Raw genomic sequence first — 18,903 nt, 5'->3', positions numbered from 1 at the left:
ATAAACATTATTGTATTCTTTAACAAGAAGATATGGAAATTTCAGGGGAACAAAAATGTATCTCCCCTCATGACAAGGTCTTATGTGGATCTTTATTTGCTGGTGGAGCAAACAAATTGGTGTATTACTCAAAATTGACTAAATTCACCTGAAGAAAAGTAACTACTGTTGAGATGGCTTCAGGTGTACCTTTACTGTAATAAAACTAGAGCAAAGGAAACTGGTTGGAGGTAGCCTTCTTCAGTATTAGTAGTTTTGATATGATTTGCATAATATAACTGCAATGACTTTGTGCACATGTAAAATAAATTCATAAAGGCACAAATTGCAATAATTCAGGCATGCTGTTTAGACATGGTGCCTATTCTTGATCTAAGCTTTTGTGTGTGCATGGTCTTGCCTCTGCCCCACCCTGCCACCTCTTTCTCTCAATTCCCTTCTCCAAAGCATCTGTCATAGTTTTTAGTTCCTCCCCCTGCTTCCCAATTTTACATTGGGGGAAAAAGTTTTAATTTAAATTTTAAAATGAAACTATTCAGATGGCTTTGTTAGTGAGAATTTTACCCTGCTTCAGTCATCTTTGCAACACAGCATACAATGCATATTTAAAATATATTTGGAAATGATTTATTGCTTCCTGTATGTGGATAGACTTGCAGGACAATGTGTGCTGGTACAAACCCGGGATCAGCATACTTATCAATAGCTAGCATGACAGTAGCTTCTTTTTGCATATTTCAGCTAGTGGCCTTATTCAACACTGGGTTTCAGCTTGTATCTCACATTTTCCAGCACTGCGTAAAAATATCATGAATGACTAATGACTGACCTTCCAGTCATGATTAAAAGGTCTCATGTTAAGAACAATTCTTCATTACTACATCTTTGCCATTTTCAAAATACCAAAGCTGAGCCAATTTTGTAGACCTGCTACAGAGTCCTTGATACAAGGCTAAGTGAATGGAACCAGACCTCAGCTCATATAAATCAATATTGTTCCCTTACAGTAGGTTTATGTCACCTGAAACTATGTTCCAAGCATTCATTTATTTTATTAATATACTTTAAATATTATCATTAATAATAATTAATAACCCTGTTTATATTTTTCAAAGACTGCCAATATATATTTTTTCTGACATCACATCAGAAAATATGGATTCTGTAGGTTCCTCAGCATTTTTGTGTGATTGGACTCTATTGCTTCTAACCTTGCTAAATTATAATAATTCAAGCTGGAATTTTCCATGTTGGCTGTCTGCTTCAAGATAATTCTTCTTTTTTTATTTTTGAGAGCATAAACATGCTTCAGAGGTTTCTGAGACCAAAACTTAGGGAAAATATGATGTTTTGCCAATGCTACAATTTTTTTTCCAGTTGTTTAGCTGAGAGGCTAGCATCACCAAGCTCTAGCTTGAAATTTGGCAAGGATATAGGTAGCCTTTTATCAGTTATTGTGAAAATCTACCCAAATTTAGTTAAGTGATAAGCTTGAGAGTCACACATGTTTAGGAGAGACATATCAGAATCAGGCAACTAAAGTCTACGAAGATTCTGTCTACAATGTGCATGCTCCACTGCAGGATTGGGTGGGCCAGGGATGACATTTCCTGCATGGCTTCTCTTTGCAGCTGTGGTGCAAATACAGTAACTGAGAGCTCGGAGACTTTCAGAATGGCGTATGCCACTACAAACTGAGTATAAGCAAACTATCATTAGCCAGCATGGCAACAGCCTCCTTCTGTGCCCTCTCGTCTTCCTATTATGGCACCTAGCTAGCTTTGAGTAGGCTTTGGAACCTTCCTGCCTGAAATGTAGAGGGGCAAGAGCTGACTCTAGGGTTGTAAATAAAGCAGCGTGAGACAAAAGCATCCATAGATTGGAACTGAAATCTGGTAAGGGGGAAAGATGGGGTGCAGTAAGAGAAACCGGGGCATGGGAAAGACTGACAGCCAACTGAGGGGTGGAAGATTCAATCAGAACAATAACAAGTTGGAGACAGAGACTGACTGACCAACTAGATGGAGACAGGGAAACCTGGTTAATGAAACCACGGACGTAGACTGTGACTAAAAGGGGATAGAAGGGGAAACCTAGCAGCTGGATAGGGAGCATGGACCTGGCTATGGAAGGAGGCTACTAGGACTGAGATAATTGGGGAATAGGGAATGGAAGACTGGAATAGGCTGATAAGAAGAAATCACATTAGGGAATCACTCCTGTCATTAGGTCACACTCCCTTCTAGACCTGAATACAATTATTTTTCAATTTGCTTTCCCAAAAACCTGGGAATTATATACATAAAACTAGATGAAACACCATCTCATGTAACATTATATTAATCAGAATTGTAGAATTATGGTAATTGTTTTGTGTACTGTCTTCTCTTGGGAACGGGACTGAGCATTCTATTTTTACTGTGCTATTCAAAATTTATATATATCGCAGTAATATTTGCATCCTCTGTGCTGGAGAGGTTTGGGACTCTGAGCAATGTCATGCTAGATAAAGTTGTTCTGTGTACGCTTGGATCAGATATGTAGGTTAAAGAGTTTGTCCAGCATTTACAGTATCTCCCCCATGCTTGATATTAGAATATTTGCTTTTGAGACTTTCCACCGCTAGAGGGTGAAATTTTCTACATTTTCAATACAGAGCAGTACACATTAATGTTCATCAGGTTCATTGCCTTGTCTCACTGAAATCTGACTAATGAATAAACATAATTTACCTTCACTAGAGAATAATTTAAAACTAATTAAATTCAGATTTAAATTCAAATAAGCATCTCATACTACTAATGTTCCTCACAAAAATAATTAAAATTATACTTATTGAATAGTCATTTTAGTAATACCTTCTTTTTCAGGACAAAGCCATTTGCTTGAGAATGTGTAGGCCTTCAATTAAATACTGAAGAATCTTTTTTTAAACAATGAGTGTGAGTGGCAATTGCCTACTACCGATCTTTAAAAAAAGCACAGTAAGATGCTTGCTGCAAACTGTCAAGAACAATCTTGACAGCATTAAAAATCTCTAAAATTCTGTAAGCACAGGAAAAAGGGATCTCTTAGTTTAAAAATAGCCTTTTGTGTTAAGACTAGTCAGAACAATATTTGGAATTACATACAGAGTCTTCTGCACAGCAATTTAATAGTAGACTTTCAAGTGAAAGAGAGACTGTATTTTCTAGTGACTATGAAAATGAGTGCTGAATGCCAACAAACTGCTTTTTATGTTTGCATGAAACTCTTGGGGGAACAAATACTTACAAAATAGCTACTTGTCATTTTTTAATGAGGACTAATAAAAAGGGTCACACAAGCAATAACATTAAATGTCTTTGAGAAATGATGGAGCTTGATTCATAGGTTACATTTTAAATTCCCATTGGGAAGCTTCTTTCATGTACACATTTAGAGAACTTCAAGGCTTGAATTCTTGTGGGGTAGAGACAACCACTGTCTATATATTCATGTACAATAGTGCCCTGATCTGGTTTAGGAATGTAAATGATGCTGTAATGGAAATCTCAATAATAACATGAGATGGTTATAGAAATTTTGTCAGAGGAAGAATAGCCAGAATATTGAATAATACATTGCTTAACATATTGCAAAGTAAGAATTTAGACTCATGTATCAGTAACACATTTTAAAAACTTATCTGTTAATTTTAACCAGTGCTATCCTGAGGATTATAAAGAGCACTGCAAGGAATCTGAATACAGGACTTACACCATTTTGGAAAAACAATTGTCATATGTTTTGTTCTGTTCATTGTGGTTTATGAAACTTTAATAACATCAGATGAACAAAAAAAATTATCCATGTATTAAGACATGTCACTTCATATCACAGCTATGAGGTAAGTGAATAGTACTATCTCTCTTTTATAGATGAGAAAAAATGAAGCGTCAGAAGATGCAATAAAAGACTTACGCAGTTAAAAAGAAGGGAAAGAAAATGAGCATTTAAGTTGAAATGGTGACCATAGGAAACTCCACACAACTGCTGCCTGACTCTGGAGGTATCTGAAACTCCAGAGGCAATACATTTTGTGACTTAAAATTGTTCAGACCCTACTGTTTGTCAGAATTTTCAGATACCCAAAAGGTCAAGTTCTGTACAGAAATGCATAAATGCAATTCCCTTTCCTCATCCTGAGGGAGCTAAAGCCCATATTTTCCATCTCCCAGGAGACCTGATGTCTAGCTTCTGCTCCCAGGACAGTTTCGGTATCGTATCTAATAACTCTTTCAATAGAAATACAGAACCAGTTTTGAAAGCTGAGACCATAACGGAGGTCTCCACCCTCCCAAGTGAGTACTCTGATCTCTAGTTTGAAGCACCGTCTCATGTTCTCTCCTTGGTTTAATGAATCTTCACTTTTTTACTTGTAAATTTGATTCACAAAGTCTAATGTTTTGTTTCTTCTATATACCAGTTTGATTGTATAACCTTTTAAATGTAGCTTAAATCTATCTTCACTTCTTAAAAGATACTATTGTTAGCATATTGTTGATGGGGAAGGAAAACGTGAATGTGATAAAAAATGAAACATCCACAAAGGAGGTTTGCATGTTGAGTTTTGCTCATACTTGCACATTATGTTCCAAGAAGGGAATGTTTTCAAAGACTGATATCTATAATCACGCTGCTGCATTTGTATTTAGGCCCCTAAATAAAAGACTTGATATTCAAAGATGCTAAGAAACTATAGCTTCTATTAACTTTTGTGGGAAACTATGGGCTGCTGTGTTGTATGTCTCTAACATGGTGTCTGGGTGTGTGGCTGTACATACCTAACATTTCAGATGTTAGCTACTGTCTACAGAGGAATTAACACTTCCTCTAAGATTAACACTGATTATATATTGAGCAGTCCTGGCCGAATCAAAGGAATACATAGCCTCAAGGCTCAGTTCTAGCGTCAGGTATTTGGTATGTATTGTAGTATATCTATCAAACTAGCTAACTAGTTTTTGTGGTTCCATGCAGGGCTACATTGATTCCAATGGGCCAGGATCTGGTCTTTGGTTTGGAGAGTCTCAGATCCAAAGATGACACCTATGTAATCTATTTCATTGGTACTGCTATAAAACAAATGTTTTTTATATTCATCTGCAACACCTAATGATAGTAGCCATAGAATATTTTTATTACCTTATTTCAATGAGTGTAAATTTCTGAGATTACTTATCAAAGAAACAGCCTGTCAACACTGATTGGCAATACAATGCTTGTTCTTCCAGAAATAATTGCTTTGGGAGGTGGAACTTCTGCAAAGGCCATTATGGAAAATACTGATGCCCAATGATCTAGGCAGAAAAGCAAAATACTCAACATGCATGGGGTCTTGAGGACCTCAGGGTCTCTATGTCCTTAATTCCACCTAGATCATGAGTCTTGGAACCCATTTCAACACTCCTGATTCTAAAGGTGAATCTACCATTCACTTGCTTTGGCAAGTAATTTAGGTAAATAATTTTTACCTAGTGTTCATTAGAATTGATTGATTGATTGACTTCATTTTAAGGTGCCTAATTTAAGACCTGCAGGGTCTGATTTCTTCCCCCGCCCCCCAGTTGCTGAACATCTGCAACTAGTATTGTCTTTGGAAATGTGGACAATCAACATCTTTCAAAATTAGGCCTGAGGTGAATTAAGTTGGGTAGGCAAAACCAAGGACACTCTGTCTGGGCTCAGTTGTCCCCTGGTTTATATGTTATGGAATGTTGTTGATTTGAATGGGTTGAATAGGATGAATTACAGGGCAAAATTTCATGAATTTGGAAATGATACTTACCTGCACTAGCAGGGTGTTGGGTTAATGTTAACTGGTTAATAGTTGTGCAAATCTTTAAAGTTGTAAGTGCTATCCTAATACACTAGTATGCATGTTTAGTTCAGCCTTTTATATTATATAGAAGATCTTTAATATTAATTCTGATAAATGGTATCATTTTCCAAACTTGGAGGACAGAACTAGTTTAGTATTTTAATTTTTAAAGAAATAAATATGAGCATTATCTTAGAAAAATACAGTGACTTGTCACTTTAACTACCTGTGTAGTCATTACTTCATAATAAAGAACATTGACATCAAGTACAATCTAGAGAAATACAGTATTACATTGCATACAAAGAGAAGTTAAAATAAAACTAGAATCTCTATTAATGGCTCATGAAAGTGCTTCCAAAACTGATATGAACAAATAAATGATTTGGAGACTGCAGTTTTGGTTGGCATGAAAGCTTGAGGAGATTCTTGTAGTGCATGAACACATTAGAAATGTCAACTTCCTGAATTTTTCTTTGAATATTATATGACATCTTAATAAGCATGAGATGATTTAATAAATGAGAGAGGCTGTGAAAAAATGCTATGAGGGGTTATAAAAAAGCAGTATTTATTCAACTCTGTAAGTGGGTTTTAAAAAAATCATTGTCAATTAAATTCTAATTAAAACAAAGACTTGCCTTCTTTTAAAACAGTCAAAATAGTTAAAACTCTGAATTTCTTCTATAACGTTTTTGAAACCACACCCCATTTTAAGTGATCAAAAATCTCATAGGATTTGGGCATCTTTCTTGTGCTAAAGTTCAATGTTTGGACCATAGGACCTGCTCTTGCACCCTCTAGATTCAGACAAAATTTCTCTAGATCCTCTTTATTTATTTTCTATATTTTGTGTTATTAATATTTAAAATTGTCCACATGTACATTAATTGGACATTAATATTTAAACAATTTTTCAATATTGGATTGTATTATTTTTATGAAGGATCACTTGAAAATTGAGGAGGTTTGTATATTTAGCAATGGCATAAAAATGTGCCAGAACGTATTTTTGTTCCCAGTTAACATAGTACTTAGTCACATATCTAACCCTAAACAAACAACAGTTGGGCCCATTGATGTGAACAGAACTATTCATGAACTTAAAGTTAAGCAAATATGTAAGTGCTTTGCTGGATCAGGGCCACAGCACTTAGTTATTAAAACATTATCCAACATAATTTAAATATTTGAATTAAATAACTATGCACTTATTTTTAGCAGCATGTATATAATTGTGTGTTGGATTCTAATAGTAACGCAATGGTCAGTTATTGGAAAACATTTTTAACAGCTAACTCCTATTCATTGGGATGTAGCACCCAACTGTGTGCCTGTAAACCAGGGGTTTTTTTTCCAGATGGACGAAGAGTTCTGAAACACTGTTATCAATGTGTAATATGCAGGTGAGCTAAGGTATGACTGGTTGAGCTTCTTTGATGTCACAGTTCTGCCCAACCTTCACCCTTCCAGTGCTCATTAGCTATTTTGGAATTGAACTGGAGCAAAATTTAAGGTATTATTTACACTTTTCCAATATGTTTGTATTAGAAAAAATTGCAGAAAGAATACATGTGCAAGAGTGCTAATAGCAAAAAACGCTTCTTCTGGCTGAAGAAGGGTGTTTGTACCCAAAAGCTTGCAAAGATCATTTTTTCCAACTATTTTAGTTGGTCTTATAAAAGATATCAGATTTACCCAAAGAACCTTGTCTGTCTGTATTCTTAGACCAACATGGCTACAACCAACACCCCTAATGGCAAAAGGGGCTTTTGTGTGTGTCTGACTTTGGTAGGCACATAATTTCATGTTAAAATGCCCAAAACAGAACGAGATACAATTCTGAGTTCTAATGACATTAAACTCTTATGCTTTTTCCTCCCTGGATCTTAGAAAATGGCTGGATCTGTGTAGCCCATAGTATCCTCTACCTCTGTTTATACATATATAACATGTCTTATACATATATGAACAAACACATCAAAAGTATTCAGATTTTATTTGGAACTATGTGTCAACAACTATGTAGGTGAAGAGTAAAATAAATATTAGTCCTACATATAGTCAGGTTATTTGTGCAAATTAAATAAAATGAACAACCCCCCCATAACAAAAGTCACCTGCTGTGTCAGTACTAAAGCAAACTGTTGCCTGACCCCTAAAGTTTTCACTCAAGCAAAAATCCTCATGAAGTCGTCAGGAGTTGTGCTTGAGTAAGGAGGTCAAGTTAGACCAGCAATTATGTTCCAGAATATAGGCACACATTCAGCAAGGTATTGAAGCATGTGAATAGCTATATTCAAGCCTATAGGACTCCTCATATGCCTAACCTGGTAAAGTGCCTTTGCTGGACAGGGACCCTAAATTAAGCATAATGGTGAGTGAGCTGTATTTGATGACACATTTTCAATTGACTACAATGGCAGGTATATGTGACTGTTATATTTAATGCTTTGTAACATTTATAGTATATAACAGAAAATACATTAAAGCACTGTCACCCTCTCAGTGGGCAAATGGATAAAAGCTTTATGTTCTGGTCTAGAACAAGTGTAACTTATTTTACAGGAACTGAGAATCTGAAAGGCTTTTCTTTCACATGGAAATAAAGATTATTAGGTGAAGAAAACATATTCCACTTTTGATTACTATACCTTTTAGTCAGGATAGATAAAAAGGCCCTGATAGAATTTAACAACACAGGTATCTTCTAATGCCTGAAAAAAATGCCTAAATCTGTATAAAAATAAATATATATCACAATAATGACTAAAAAAAGTGGTCAACGGAACTATTTCTTTTTTATGAACTGAAAGAAAAAAAAAGCTATTTAGCCCTTAATTACATTTCTTACTTTAAAAAAAATAGCTCTTTAAAGTTGCAATGCAATTAGTATTTAAGGAATTAAAAAATATGCAAATATAGCAAATATGTAGCTCTAATCAGGAACTAATGAATAGGCAGTCTGGAAACAGTCAATCTGGATGAATCTAACGATTTTAACCACTTTCCTGCCACAGAAACCTTTTATGCTTGTGTTCTGTGAGAACATTAATCAAAGCTTGAAGAGGCTTTTTCTTCCATGGGGACAGAATTCCTAACAGGGGCCTTCTGCAGTGATCAGTCTCCAACTGACTACAAATTATCAATACTGATTACCAGATTGCTGCAATGGGGAGGGGATGGCGTGTTCAGCACTGCAGGGCTGGCCAGACTCCCACAGCTCTTGACTCAGTCTATTTGCATATACATCTGTCTCATGCCTTTTTCCCAGGGGTACCAATGCCAGGTTAGAAGCTCTGCCATCCCCACTGATCACTTTTCAGATCAAGGAAACGGTATCAGTTTCTTTTTTTGAAATACTGTAGAGCTAGCATCGGAAACATTCAGGTTAACTTTGAACAAATGCTCAAGATTGAAACAGGATTATTGTCAAAGAGATCCCACGCTGAGTGTTCATATACATGGCATTTGTTTCTTTTTAGAAGGAGACACCGTAGTTTAAATGTCTCCCTCATTATTTTGTGGGATGTGTGTGTGAGCGTAATAGGAAACTGTTTTGATATCTTGATTTCTAACGTTTCATCCATGTTTTGTTCCGCTCCACCAAAAGAATTGGACAGAAATTTGCTGATGTTTGGATCCTTTTGAAAGCCTGACTTGCTGGCTAATGCATTTTGATCTTTTCCACACCCTGCACTGCAATTCCTAGTTCTCCACCCATTTCCACCATACAGCAGTTAATTGCAGTCTCAGTTAAACAAAGGGGTGAGGGTCTTTCTAGTGCCTCTTAGGTTAGCCTCACATCATGGCAACTCCCCAGAAGGTCCAGAAAATTAATTTCAATCAGCCTTCTTGTGTGTGTGTGTGTGCGTGTGTGTGTGTGCGTGTGCGTGTGCGTGTGCGCGCGCGCGCGCTGGGGGTGGGGGGAGGAGGCCAGAAGATAAGGTGTTTTGCTGCTCCTCGTAATCAGAGACTGCAGTCATGGTTCTTTCAGGGCTCTGCCACTGTAATTATTGGCCACCTCGCCTTCCTCTTCAGGCAGCAAAGGAGGAAAGATCGGGGAAAAGCATGAGCATTAGACATTCAAAGGGCCAGAGAGAGTGGGTGTGCAGGGTTGGGTGGGGCTGGTGAGTTTACACAGAGGATTTGCTCTCAGGACACAAACCAGACGGCTTGGAGGCTCCACACTGAAGACAAAAGAAGGGTGGAGAGGCTGCAGCCTGGTCTACAAAAACACCCCGGCCACGAGGGGGGAAAGGAAGAGGCAGTGACCTACTTTCCCCCGGTCCTGCCAGCAGCAGGCTCAGCCCCATGCTGGACCAGCAGGGGGTTCTTGGGCTTGTCCCGGCTGCGTTCAGCCTTTGCCCCTCCCCGCCTCCCCTTCTGCATTGCTGCTGGGACCGGGCAGGTTTCCTGGCCCCTGGGCGAGGGCGCCGCGAGGCGGCGGCAGAGCCGTCGTGTGGGTGGGGTCCGTCTGCAGCGCCGGGCGGCTGGCGGGGCTCTGCGGGGCCCCCGCCCTGCCCCGGGCAGCCCGGCCTCGCCAGCCGCTGGCTCCCCTTTGCAGCTGCTCTTCTCATCGCGCATTCAAACACTGTCTTTAGGGACCGGGGCTCGCAGGCAGGACCCAGGGCAGAAGAGCCGAGCTAACCTGGCTATTTCAGAGTGGCACCGAAGACAAGAAAAATAAGACGCTTTAACATCAACCCCCACCTCCCCGCTTTAGCTGACATGGCTAAAGCTCCCCAGGGGCAGATCCTTGGGTGGACTTCAAAAGGTCCCCAGGCTCCCACCCCCACCCCCACTCCACCTCCTTTCCTTTTTTTTTTAATTGGAAAAAAAAGGAAAAGACTTAAACCCAAATGTTTAGCATCGTCTTGGTTTTTTTTTTTTTTTTAAACACGCAAGGGAGGCCTCAGTAGAGCTGACAGTCCTAGGAAATTGCATTGGCTGGAGAAAAAGAGATGCGGTTTCTTACCCATTGCTGTTTTAGCCATGGTGGGATGTGCGGCGTCTCAGAGGTGGTGAAGGCAAAGGGCTCCAGCTACAGCAGTGGAGAGAGAGAGAGACGACTGAATAAGGCACTGAGTCAGCAGAGTGGAGCTGTGCAAGAGAAGGAGCAAGAGGCAGGAGCCCATGAATAATTATCACTCCTCCACCCAAGCAGATTGGCTCTAGAGGTCCCCTGACATGACTCCTGCAGAGCCACAGTCTCCAAGCATTAAATATTGATCCGCCAATGGTGCTGGAGGACAAAGTGCCAGAATGCAGTTTGAAATGGAAATCAGCCCTTGAACGCGTCTCCCCCCCGGCTCTGCTGCGAGTAGTACAGTCCATGTCAAATGTTTTATGTCTTACATGAAAAAGCCTATTGGTGTTGAAAGCTCTGCTGTTGCTATCTGTAAAACATGCACAAATGCATTTCTAACACATTTTTATTGTACGGGTAGGACAAAGGGAGGAAGGCTTGCCCCCCTTCCCCAAATCATTTTAACAACCACAGTTCTTTTAATTATTTCCTTTATTTTTCCTCTGACCCATAACATTATTGTACATTGATGGTCACCACACGCATCAGTGTCTGGGCTGCAAGTTTTTGCCTTTTAAGATTTATGTTATATTTTCCTGCTTCATCTGACATATGCAGTGGTAAAACCCAGAGAATGGCAGCTGTCTTAATTAGTATCTACACAGGGCTCTAGAAAACGAAAAAGCAGGATAAATGTAAAAAATAAATAAATAATACTAATCAATGATTGTGGTAATAGCCTCTCTCTTCTGTAATTTCAGAAAACCAGTGGGAACCTGGATAACCTGCCCTGCCCACGAATAACATCTGGAAGAAGATTGCTTCAGGCTTGAGGTATTAGGAGATATTTATCATAAACTTTATTGCTAAAGCATGGCAAGGAAAAATCATCTTTGCAATAGAGAGGTGGGGTGAGAGGAAAGAGGTGAGGTGGAAAAGTGCTTCCTCTTGTGCTCATAGGAAACCCAATGAAATGGCTGGCAACAACTTAATGTGTGCAGTGACCTGAAAGGTCTGGGTGGACATGTGGTTTCACCCTAATATGTTTTCTATTATAGTTATGGAGAAAAATCTCTGTCTGGGTGTTGGCAGCATACAAAGCAGGGCATATGGGATTAAGAGACCGAAAGCCATCATATTATCTTTTGCTGGACTTTAATAAGTCAAACTGCTCTTATCCTGTATTTCCTGTCCCAAAGATAGGCACCCTTGCTCTACCCATCATGAGAAGCTACCCGTGGCCCATACTGATAGAGACACCTAGCAAATTCCCAGTTTAGAACAAAGGACTTTTGGAAAATGGTCCCTGGCCTGTCTATATGTAGGTGTGCAGGGGTGCGTGTGTGTGAGAGAGAGAAAGCAGAAATATGCAACATAATATTTTTTTTTCCATAGCATAACAGAGATATGACTCCCTTTCCTCCAGATATGCTAGTCTTCCACATTTTCCACTCTTTCATAACTGAGTAGAATTTCCTTTTGTTAAGCAAAGGTCCAGTGTCACTGCTCAGCACAGAAAAGGCAGCAGTGTGATTACGCTTCTTTCTCTCCCTTACCCTGGTTAATAAACTAGGACATTGCCTGCTAAGGCAGGGTCCAGAGGATGAAAGTGTGGACAGCATTTTCATTGGCATTATGCTTGCCATTTTTTATCTGTAGGGTGTTCTTTAAGCAGAGAACTAGCCTCTGAAAGTAGCTTGGGGAGAGAAAACTCCATGGAAATGTAGAGCATGGGCGTGGGCTGTGTGCATTTCCAGCGGCGAGGACATAATGCAGCATGGAGGATGTTGAGATGGCTCCTTGCTGAAGCAGTTTTCTTTTTTCAGGCTATGGCAGGATGAGGGACCCGGCTGGGAGGCGAGAGAGTGAGCCCAGCCCAGTGTTTCTCAGCCTCACAACCAACCAACCTGCCGGCTGCCTTATCCAGCTGTGCAAGCCGTTCATAGGGACGGTGTTCAAGGGGCACGATGTGGGGGGCGAGGGCTACATGGAAGAAGGTGGGGACCTTGGGAGGCGGGGAGAGCTAGTGCGAGTGGGGAGGCTGAGTGGAAGAGGGGGAGTTTTTGGAGTGAGGAACCTGAGGGGGGTTGAGCGGGAAGCAGAGGTGCCGAGGACCCTCACAGGGACCTAGAGAAAAAGCCAGACGCTCTCGCTTTGCGCACCCAGTTGCCCTTGCTCCCCGCACGGCTCCCCGCAAGCCCAGACCTGGGCCCGGGCGGCTCCCGCCCACGGCCGCTGTCCCCGCATTCAGCAGGGAGGCGGGAGCTGTCCGCGGTGCTGAACCCTGGGCGCTCCCCACTGCCGGGGCGTGGCGGGAGCGAGCGGTGGGAGATGCGGCTGGATCAATCCTCTGATCAGCGTTTCCTGCCGTCCGGGGCCGGGTCGAGGCTGCAAGGAGCAGTGTCTCAGCTCCCCCCAGCTGCACCGCTGACCCGCCCGGGCTGCCCCACCCCGCCGCCCCGGAGGAACTCGGCTGCTTCTGAGCAGCTGGGAAAGCCCCCGGCTGGGTGGCCGGGGCGGACCCCGTTGGGCAGGGAATGGTTAGATTCCTCCACCACATCCTCTCGGCGTCCCTTGGGCCCTTGGCTTGCCTGGCCACCATCGGTGGAGAGGGGAGCTCAGAGCCAGCCGCTGCAAGGCAGAGATGGGGAAGCGCAGCCAGACTCAGAGAGCTTCTTCTCATCGCAGCTGCTTTGCAGGCACCCCCCTCCTCCCCACCCTGTCCATTGCGGAGCGAGTTCATGCTGTAGAATAACAGGTTGCTTTATGATGTTGTCATGGCGTGTAGAGAAAAGCTGGCTGCCTCGAGGGGGTTGGAAAGGGCAGGGGCATGGGGTGCGGGAGAGATTTCGATGCCAAGAAACCGGTGCAAGAAATGACACGCGGATCACTGTCACGTCGAACTCTTGGCAAGAGAATCCTTTCTGGGGAGTAGGTCTGAGCACTCATTTCTGATCTGCAGCCCTTTCTTACAGGCAATTTAACACGAATCTTAGGGGAAACTGTGATTAAGCATCAGGATTTCAGTGCTCACCCCAGGGATTTGTTGTCTGTGATGTGTGGACCAAAGCATGTGGCTTGCTAAAGCTCTTCGTTGGTAGCACCCTGGGTTTTTTTGCCTGGTTCCTTACACTCAGCCTGCATCTTGGTTTATGAATGGGCATGGTGGAGAGATTTGTTTCTGAATGAGATGCTCCTTAATTACTTCAAGCAGGCTGCAGGGCCGTGGTCTCAGAACAAGACTCTCTGATCCTGGCTTTCTGTCATAGGCTTCTGTGGTTCTGGCCATATCACTGAACCTTTTTGTTTCTCTCTCTCTCTCTCTCTCCCCCTCTTTTTCAGTTTTCTCACATGCTAGATGGAATAATATTATTTGTACCCTTGGGATGTGTTGAGAAGATGAATGTTAGTGCAGGACTGTAAGAAAATGGGTGCTATAAAAGACCTGAGTATTATTATATAGTGAAATCTTAGAAATTAAGACATGGAACAGACTGCTAGTAGGGCATTTAGTTCATTGCTTTACCAGTTCTTCAGGGTTTTGTCTATTCTAGTTAAGTAACTCAGAAAAAGAGGCTCTCATGGTTTATTTTTGGGCAACATTTCCACAGACCAATAACTGTCACTATTAAGTATTATGGACCTTCTTCACGACAGTTTAAAATTTCCTTTAGTCATTTTTAATTTTTCTCAGGCCTTCTCAAATTATTTTTCTTGTCTACTCAATCTTAACCAATGTATTTGAAACTCCTTAATTATTAGTCTATTTTAATCTATTGCATACTAAAACTATATTAAAGGAACATTGCTAAGGGGGCACCATCAAATATTAAAAAGTTAGAAAATTCCAGGGTGAAGATTGCTTCTGAAACTTTAATTCAGCTCCCCAGTGGATTTGAATTTTGATACTGTCTTTAATAACATAATCACATACCTTTTTTCCTCTGGACCCCTGACAGAGCAGACAGCTTTCACTTAATGGGCAGCTAGTCAGTATTTTTTCTCATTGTGTTTTATTTTTCTGTCATGTGACTCCATGTGTTGTTAACTACACCCCATTTAAATCCCACTACGGAGACACAATGGTTAATTTCTTCACTACATTAATCACAACATAGTATTTACTTTCCAAATATTAATGAATTGATTTTCAAAGTGCTTGATGAGGTGAAAGTGTAGGATTATCCCACTTGCATACATGAAAAACTGAAATGCAGAGAGAGTAAGATCACAAGGTTCAACTAATTTTGATTGCTTAAATTTGAGGTAGTTTGAACCCAGTTTTTCAGAGTAAATTGCAATGTATAGTAGTTAGTATATTCAAAGCACAGCTCCCCTGATTACAGATGCAGCTGTGCATGCACAGCACTTCTGTAAATCAGAGTTGGTCACAAGTCAGAAGTTGACTCAAGTCAAGAAACAGAGGAACACACAGTTAGAGGCCACCTCTGAAAAGTTCACTGTAGGTGACTTGCTCAGTGGGCACGTCTACACATGCATTAATGTGCCACAGTTATGGCACATTAAGTTTAATACCTGTGGGCATTTATACACATACTTTTTCATCCTGTAACACACAGGAGATCCATCACTTTGGAGCAGACTCAATTAGTTGAGTCTGCTCCTCACACAAGCTGACACACATTGTGCTGTGTCACATGCAGTTGTGTAAGTAGTGAAATGCATGTCAGTGCACAGAAAATAGTGGCGGTGCACTTTTGAACTAAAGCACCTCCCATGTGGTTTAGTTCAAAAGTGCACCACTGCCATTTTCTCAGTACTGCATTTTGCCACTTATACAACTGCAAGCATCACAGTGCCGGGAGCTTGAATGTGTAAAAATGCCCAGAAATAATAGGTACTAACTTAATGTGCTGTAATCAGCACTACTGTGCAGTAGCACCAACACGTTTTTTACATGATGCTAATGTGCAGTAGATTAAATTTATTGTGCATTAGTACATAAGCACGTCTTTCGCTGATGCGCTAATATGTAGTAGAATTAGTCTACTGCGCTTCTAGCATCTCATGTACATGCACCCACTATCATATAGAAACTCTGGCATAGGCAGAGATAGAATCCGGTTCTCCAGGTCATTATTCAACTTCCTTAACCATGGGAACATATTTTATTTTCTGCAGTTCTTACCTCATTCAATACACATTTTCCAACTTCTGGAGCAGATGAATCAAGGGTCCTACAATCAAGTGTCCTTTATTATATAGCCCAGAATCATCCCCAGTGTAGGTCTGTTCTGTGCACTGGATGAGATGGGTCTTCTGGGAAAAAAGTTTTATGTAATCATGTCATGAAAGACTGTATTATAATGTATGTTCACAAGAAGCCAAATTAATTTTGGCATATCCAAATTTTTAAGTGTTTCACTTTGCAATTTAATAATGTTCTTTTAAATGGCACTTTTTTGTTGTATAATTTTCTAGTTTACACAAACAAGCTGAAATAAAAGAAAATTTCAGTTTTATCATGTGGCATTTTATTGATTTTCATAGGGGCCATTAACACAGCTGGAACCATTAAATCTACTGCACTGATCTCTAACATTTGCGATAATGGAATAACTCATGGCAGTAGTACATAGCCATCAGATATAGAGACAAATGCATGAGGGGGCAGGACATTTTGCCAGTAGGTTTCAAATACATTTGTTGACAGCAGAGCAATGGTGAGACTCCAGGATTTGGGTTTCCATTCCTGATTCTGGAGGGAGTGTAGGGCCTAGAGTCTTCTGTTGGTTTTCCTATCTTACCTCTTTGTGCCACTTCTCCTCTAATCTGCCCCTGTTCCATTCTTTTTACTAAGACAGTCCTAGTATCTGTTCTGCAAGCTTGTCATCCCAGGCTTAGTCTCCTTGTCCAGGAAATCTAATTCTCTCCTATTGCACTTCCTGTCCTAGCTTTATTGATTAGCCATTACTAGTTTCCTCAACCACCAGTTCTTTGTCCTCACTCCTTCCATAGCTAGTCTCCATTCTTCCCCGACCCTTCAAAACCACACCTTTGCTTCTCAATGGATCTGTCTCTTTTCCCTTTCTTTCCTTGCCGTGTACTAGTTCTCAATCTATGCTCCTTGTCAGAAGTCCCAATTTCCTTGCCCTGCCTGTCTTAACCTCCCCTCCCCATTATTATTATTCAGCCTGTTCTAGTCCTAATATCATTGCTCATGACCCTTAATCCCCAGTTTCTGGCCCCATTTTACCTTCCGATGAACTGGCAGGTTCCAGTCTTACTGTCTCCCTCTGGCTTCCTGACTTATTCGTTGGAACAAGTTTAAAAAAACACCTTCCTATTCTACAGCTTTAACATTGGGCTCCTAGGGATTTAATTTTCCTTCTTCATCCTTCCTGTACCCAGTGACCCTAGGAGGGTTCGGGCCACTGACAGCAAAGTCCACTAGCCTTAATAGATGGTTCTACCAGCCATGCTTATAACAGGGCACATCTACACATTCATTAATGTGCCATAATTACAGTGCACTAACTTCAGTACCTGTAACAAGTACTAACTTAATGCACCATAATCGGCACTATTGCACAGTAGTGCTGGCGCAGTTTTTGTGTGATGCTAATGCATACTAGACTAATTCTACTGTGCATTAGGATGGCTTTTGCTGTGATGTGCTAATGCACAGTAGTACTGCGCATTTAGCATCTCATGTAGACATGCCTACACAGGCATAAAAAGCAGGACTTGAATATAAAAGACAGAGAAGTATCCATATGCACACATATATACAAATATAAATGGTTAATCATTAAACACACACACACACATATATATAATCATATATAAATATGTTGCTGTACCATATGTAAAGTGCAATCACAGGTTTACTCTTGAAGTACAATTATGTGCTCTGTTCAGTTACTTATGCAACACTGCCTCAATAAAATGGTAGAATGCTGTTACATTTCTACTAGCATCACTCCACTTCTGAAACCACCAATCTATTGGGGACAGGCAGTCAAAAAATCATCCTGTTAAAGCTAGACAATAGCCAGCTGCAAAAGTGATCGGTCTCAGTTGGCATAAACTCCACTTGCTGTAAATGTGGAATTGTATTGTTAAGGCAGTATTTTGCAAGACTTTATGCTGTCAGTTTTGTGCATGCTGCTTTAATAGTACTGTGGTCCCTACGTATAAGAGGGATAATAGCTTTCTCCTAAACTAGGAATTATAAATAGCCATGAAGATTAGTAAGAATAGAGAATATATTAAAAAGACAGGAGGAATGGCCAAATATAACAAAAGGCGCCATATGAATGAGAGTTGAGGGCTCTCTAAACTTTGGTTCATAATGAAATTCCTTTAAGAATAATGGAATGTAAATATTGACAGACCCAACTGGCAAGAAATTTCAGACATAAGGGGCCTTTCATGGGAAGTTTCTTGTAAGTAGCTCCTTCCTACTTAAATGCAGTAGTATATGTTGGCTTGTTCTTATTAAAACTTGCCTATTGGACTATATGCAAATAGAAATATGCCATATACAGCAAAGGATATGTAAAGCAATGTACATTGCAATGTGTGTAATAAATTGCTTTGCTTTATGTCTTCCTCATTATTCACACTGACATGCACACAATTGTTTTAACCTTCTATTGTTGTTATTCTTTTTTGGAATGACTAGATTGTCTACATTTGTGTTGACTGGTTATTTGTTTTTCCCTATGGCTTTTTAGCAAACATTCCTTTGAGGAAGCTGACTGCATACTTGCTCCTCTTCAGTATATATTACATGCCATTTTCACTGTATAGGTCTGTGCTTTCATAAACATAATTTCTTCGTATTCTCTTGTGTATTTCAGGGAAGTGAAGAGTATATTGTTATGGATTCTGAAATAAGGAATTAGTTACTGCTTTGGGGCTTAATTATTTGTTCATGATTCAAGCAAAATTTCCCTTGAATTAATGGAAATTTTACCATAACACATACAGGTACATCAAAATACCCTGAACAGGCTAAAGTAGGCCTTGAAAAAGTTAATTCTTTTTTGGTAAAATTCATTCATTG

General features: G+C 40.3%; 1 protein-coding gene across 1 annotated transcript in view; it reads right to left on the bottom strand.

The window, feature by feature from the left end:
- STMN2 (stathmin 2) overlaps positions 1-11,037 on the bottom strand; it is a 78,837-nt gene extending 67,800 nt beyond the window's left edge. Inside the window, exon 1 of the mRNA XM_019527831.1 lies at positions 10,821-11,037. Within this exon, the coding sequence (XP_019383376.1) occupies positions 10,821-10,839 (19 nt within the window). The 5' untranslated portion in view covers positions 10,840-11,037. The remainder of the gene's footprint in view (positions 1-10,820) is intronic.
- Between the last annotated feature and the right edge of the window lie 7,866 nt (positions 11,038-18,903).

The sequence above is a fragment of the Gavialis gangeticus genome, unplaced genomic scaffold (assembly GCF_001723915.1).
Source record: "Gavialis gangeticus isolate Ggan-Ray unplaced genomic scaffold, GavGan_comp1, whole genome shotgun sequence".
In the NCBI taxonomy this organism is placed as follows: domain Eukaryota; kingdom Metazoa; phylum Chordata; order Crocodylia; family Gavialidae; genus Gavialis; species Gavialis gangeticus.
The sequence above is the reverse complement of the archived record's forward strand: the minus strand, read 5'-3'. Positions and strand labels throughout refer to the sequence as shown.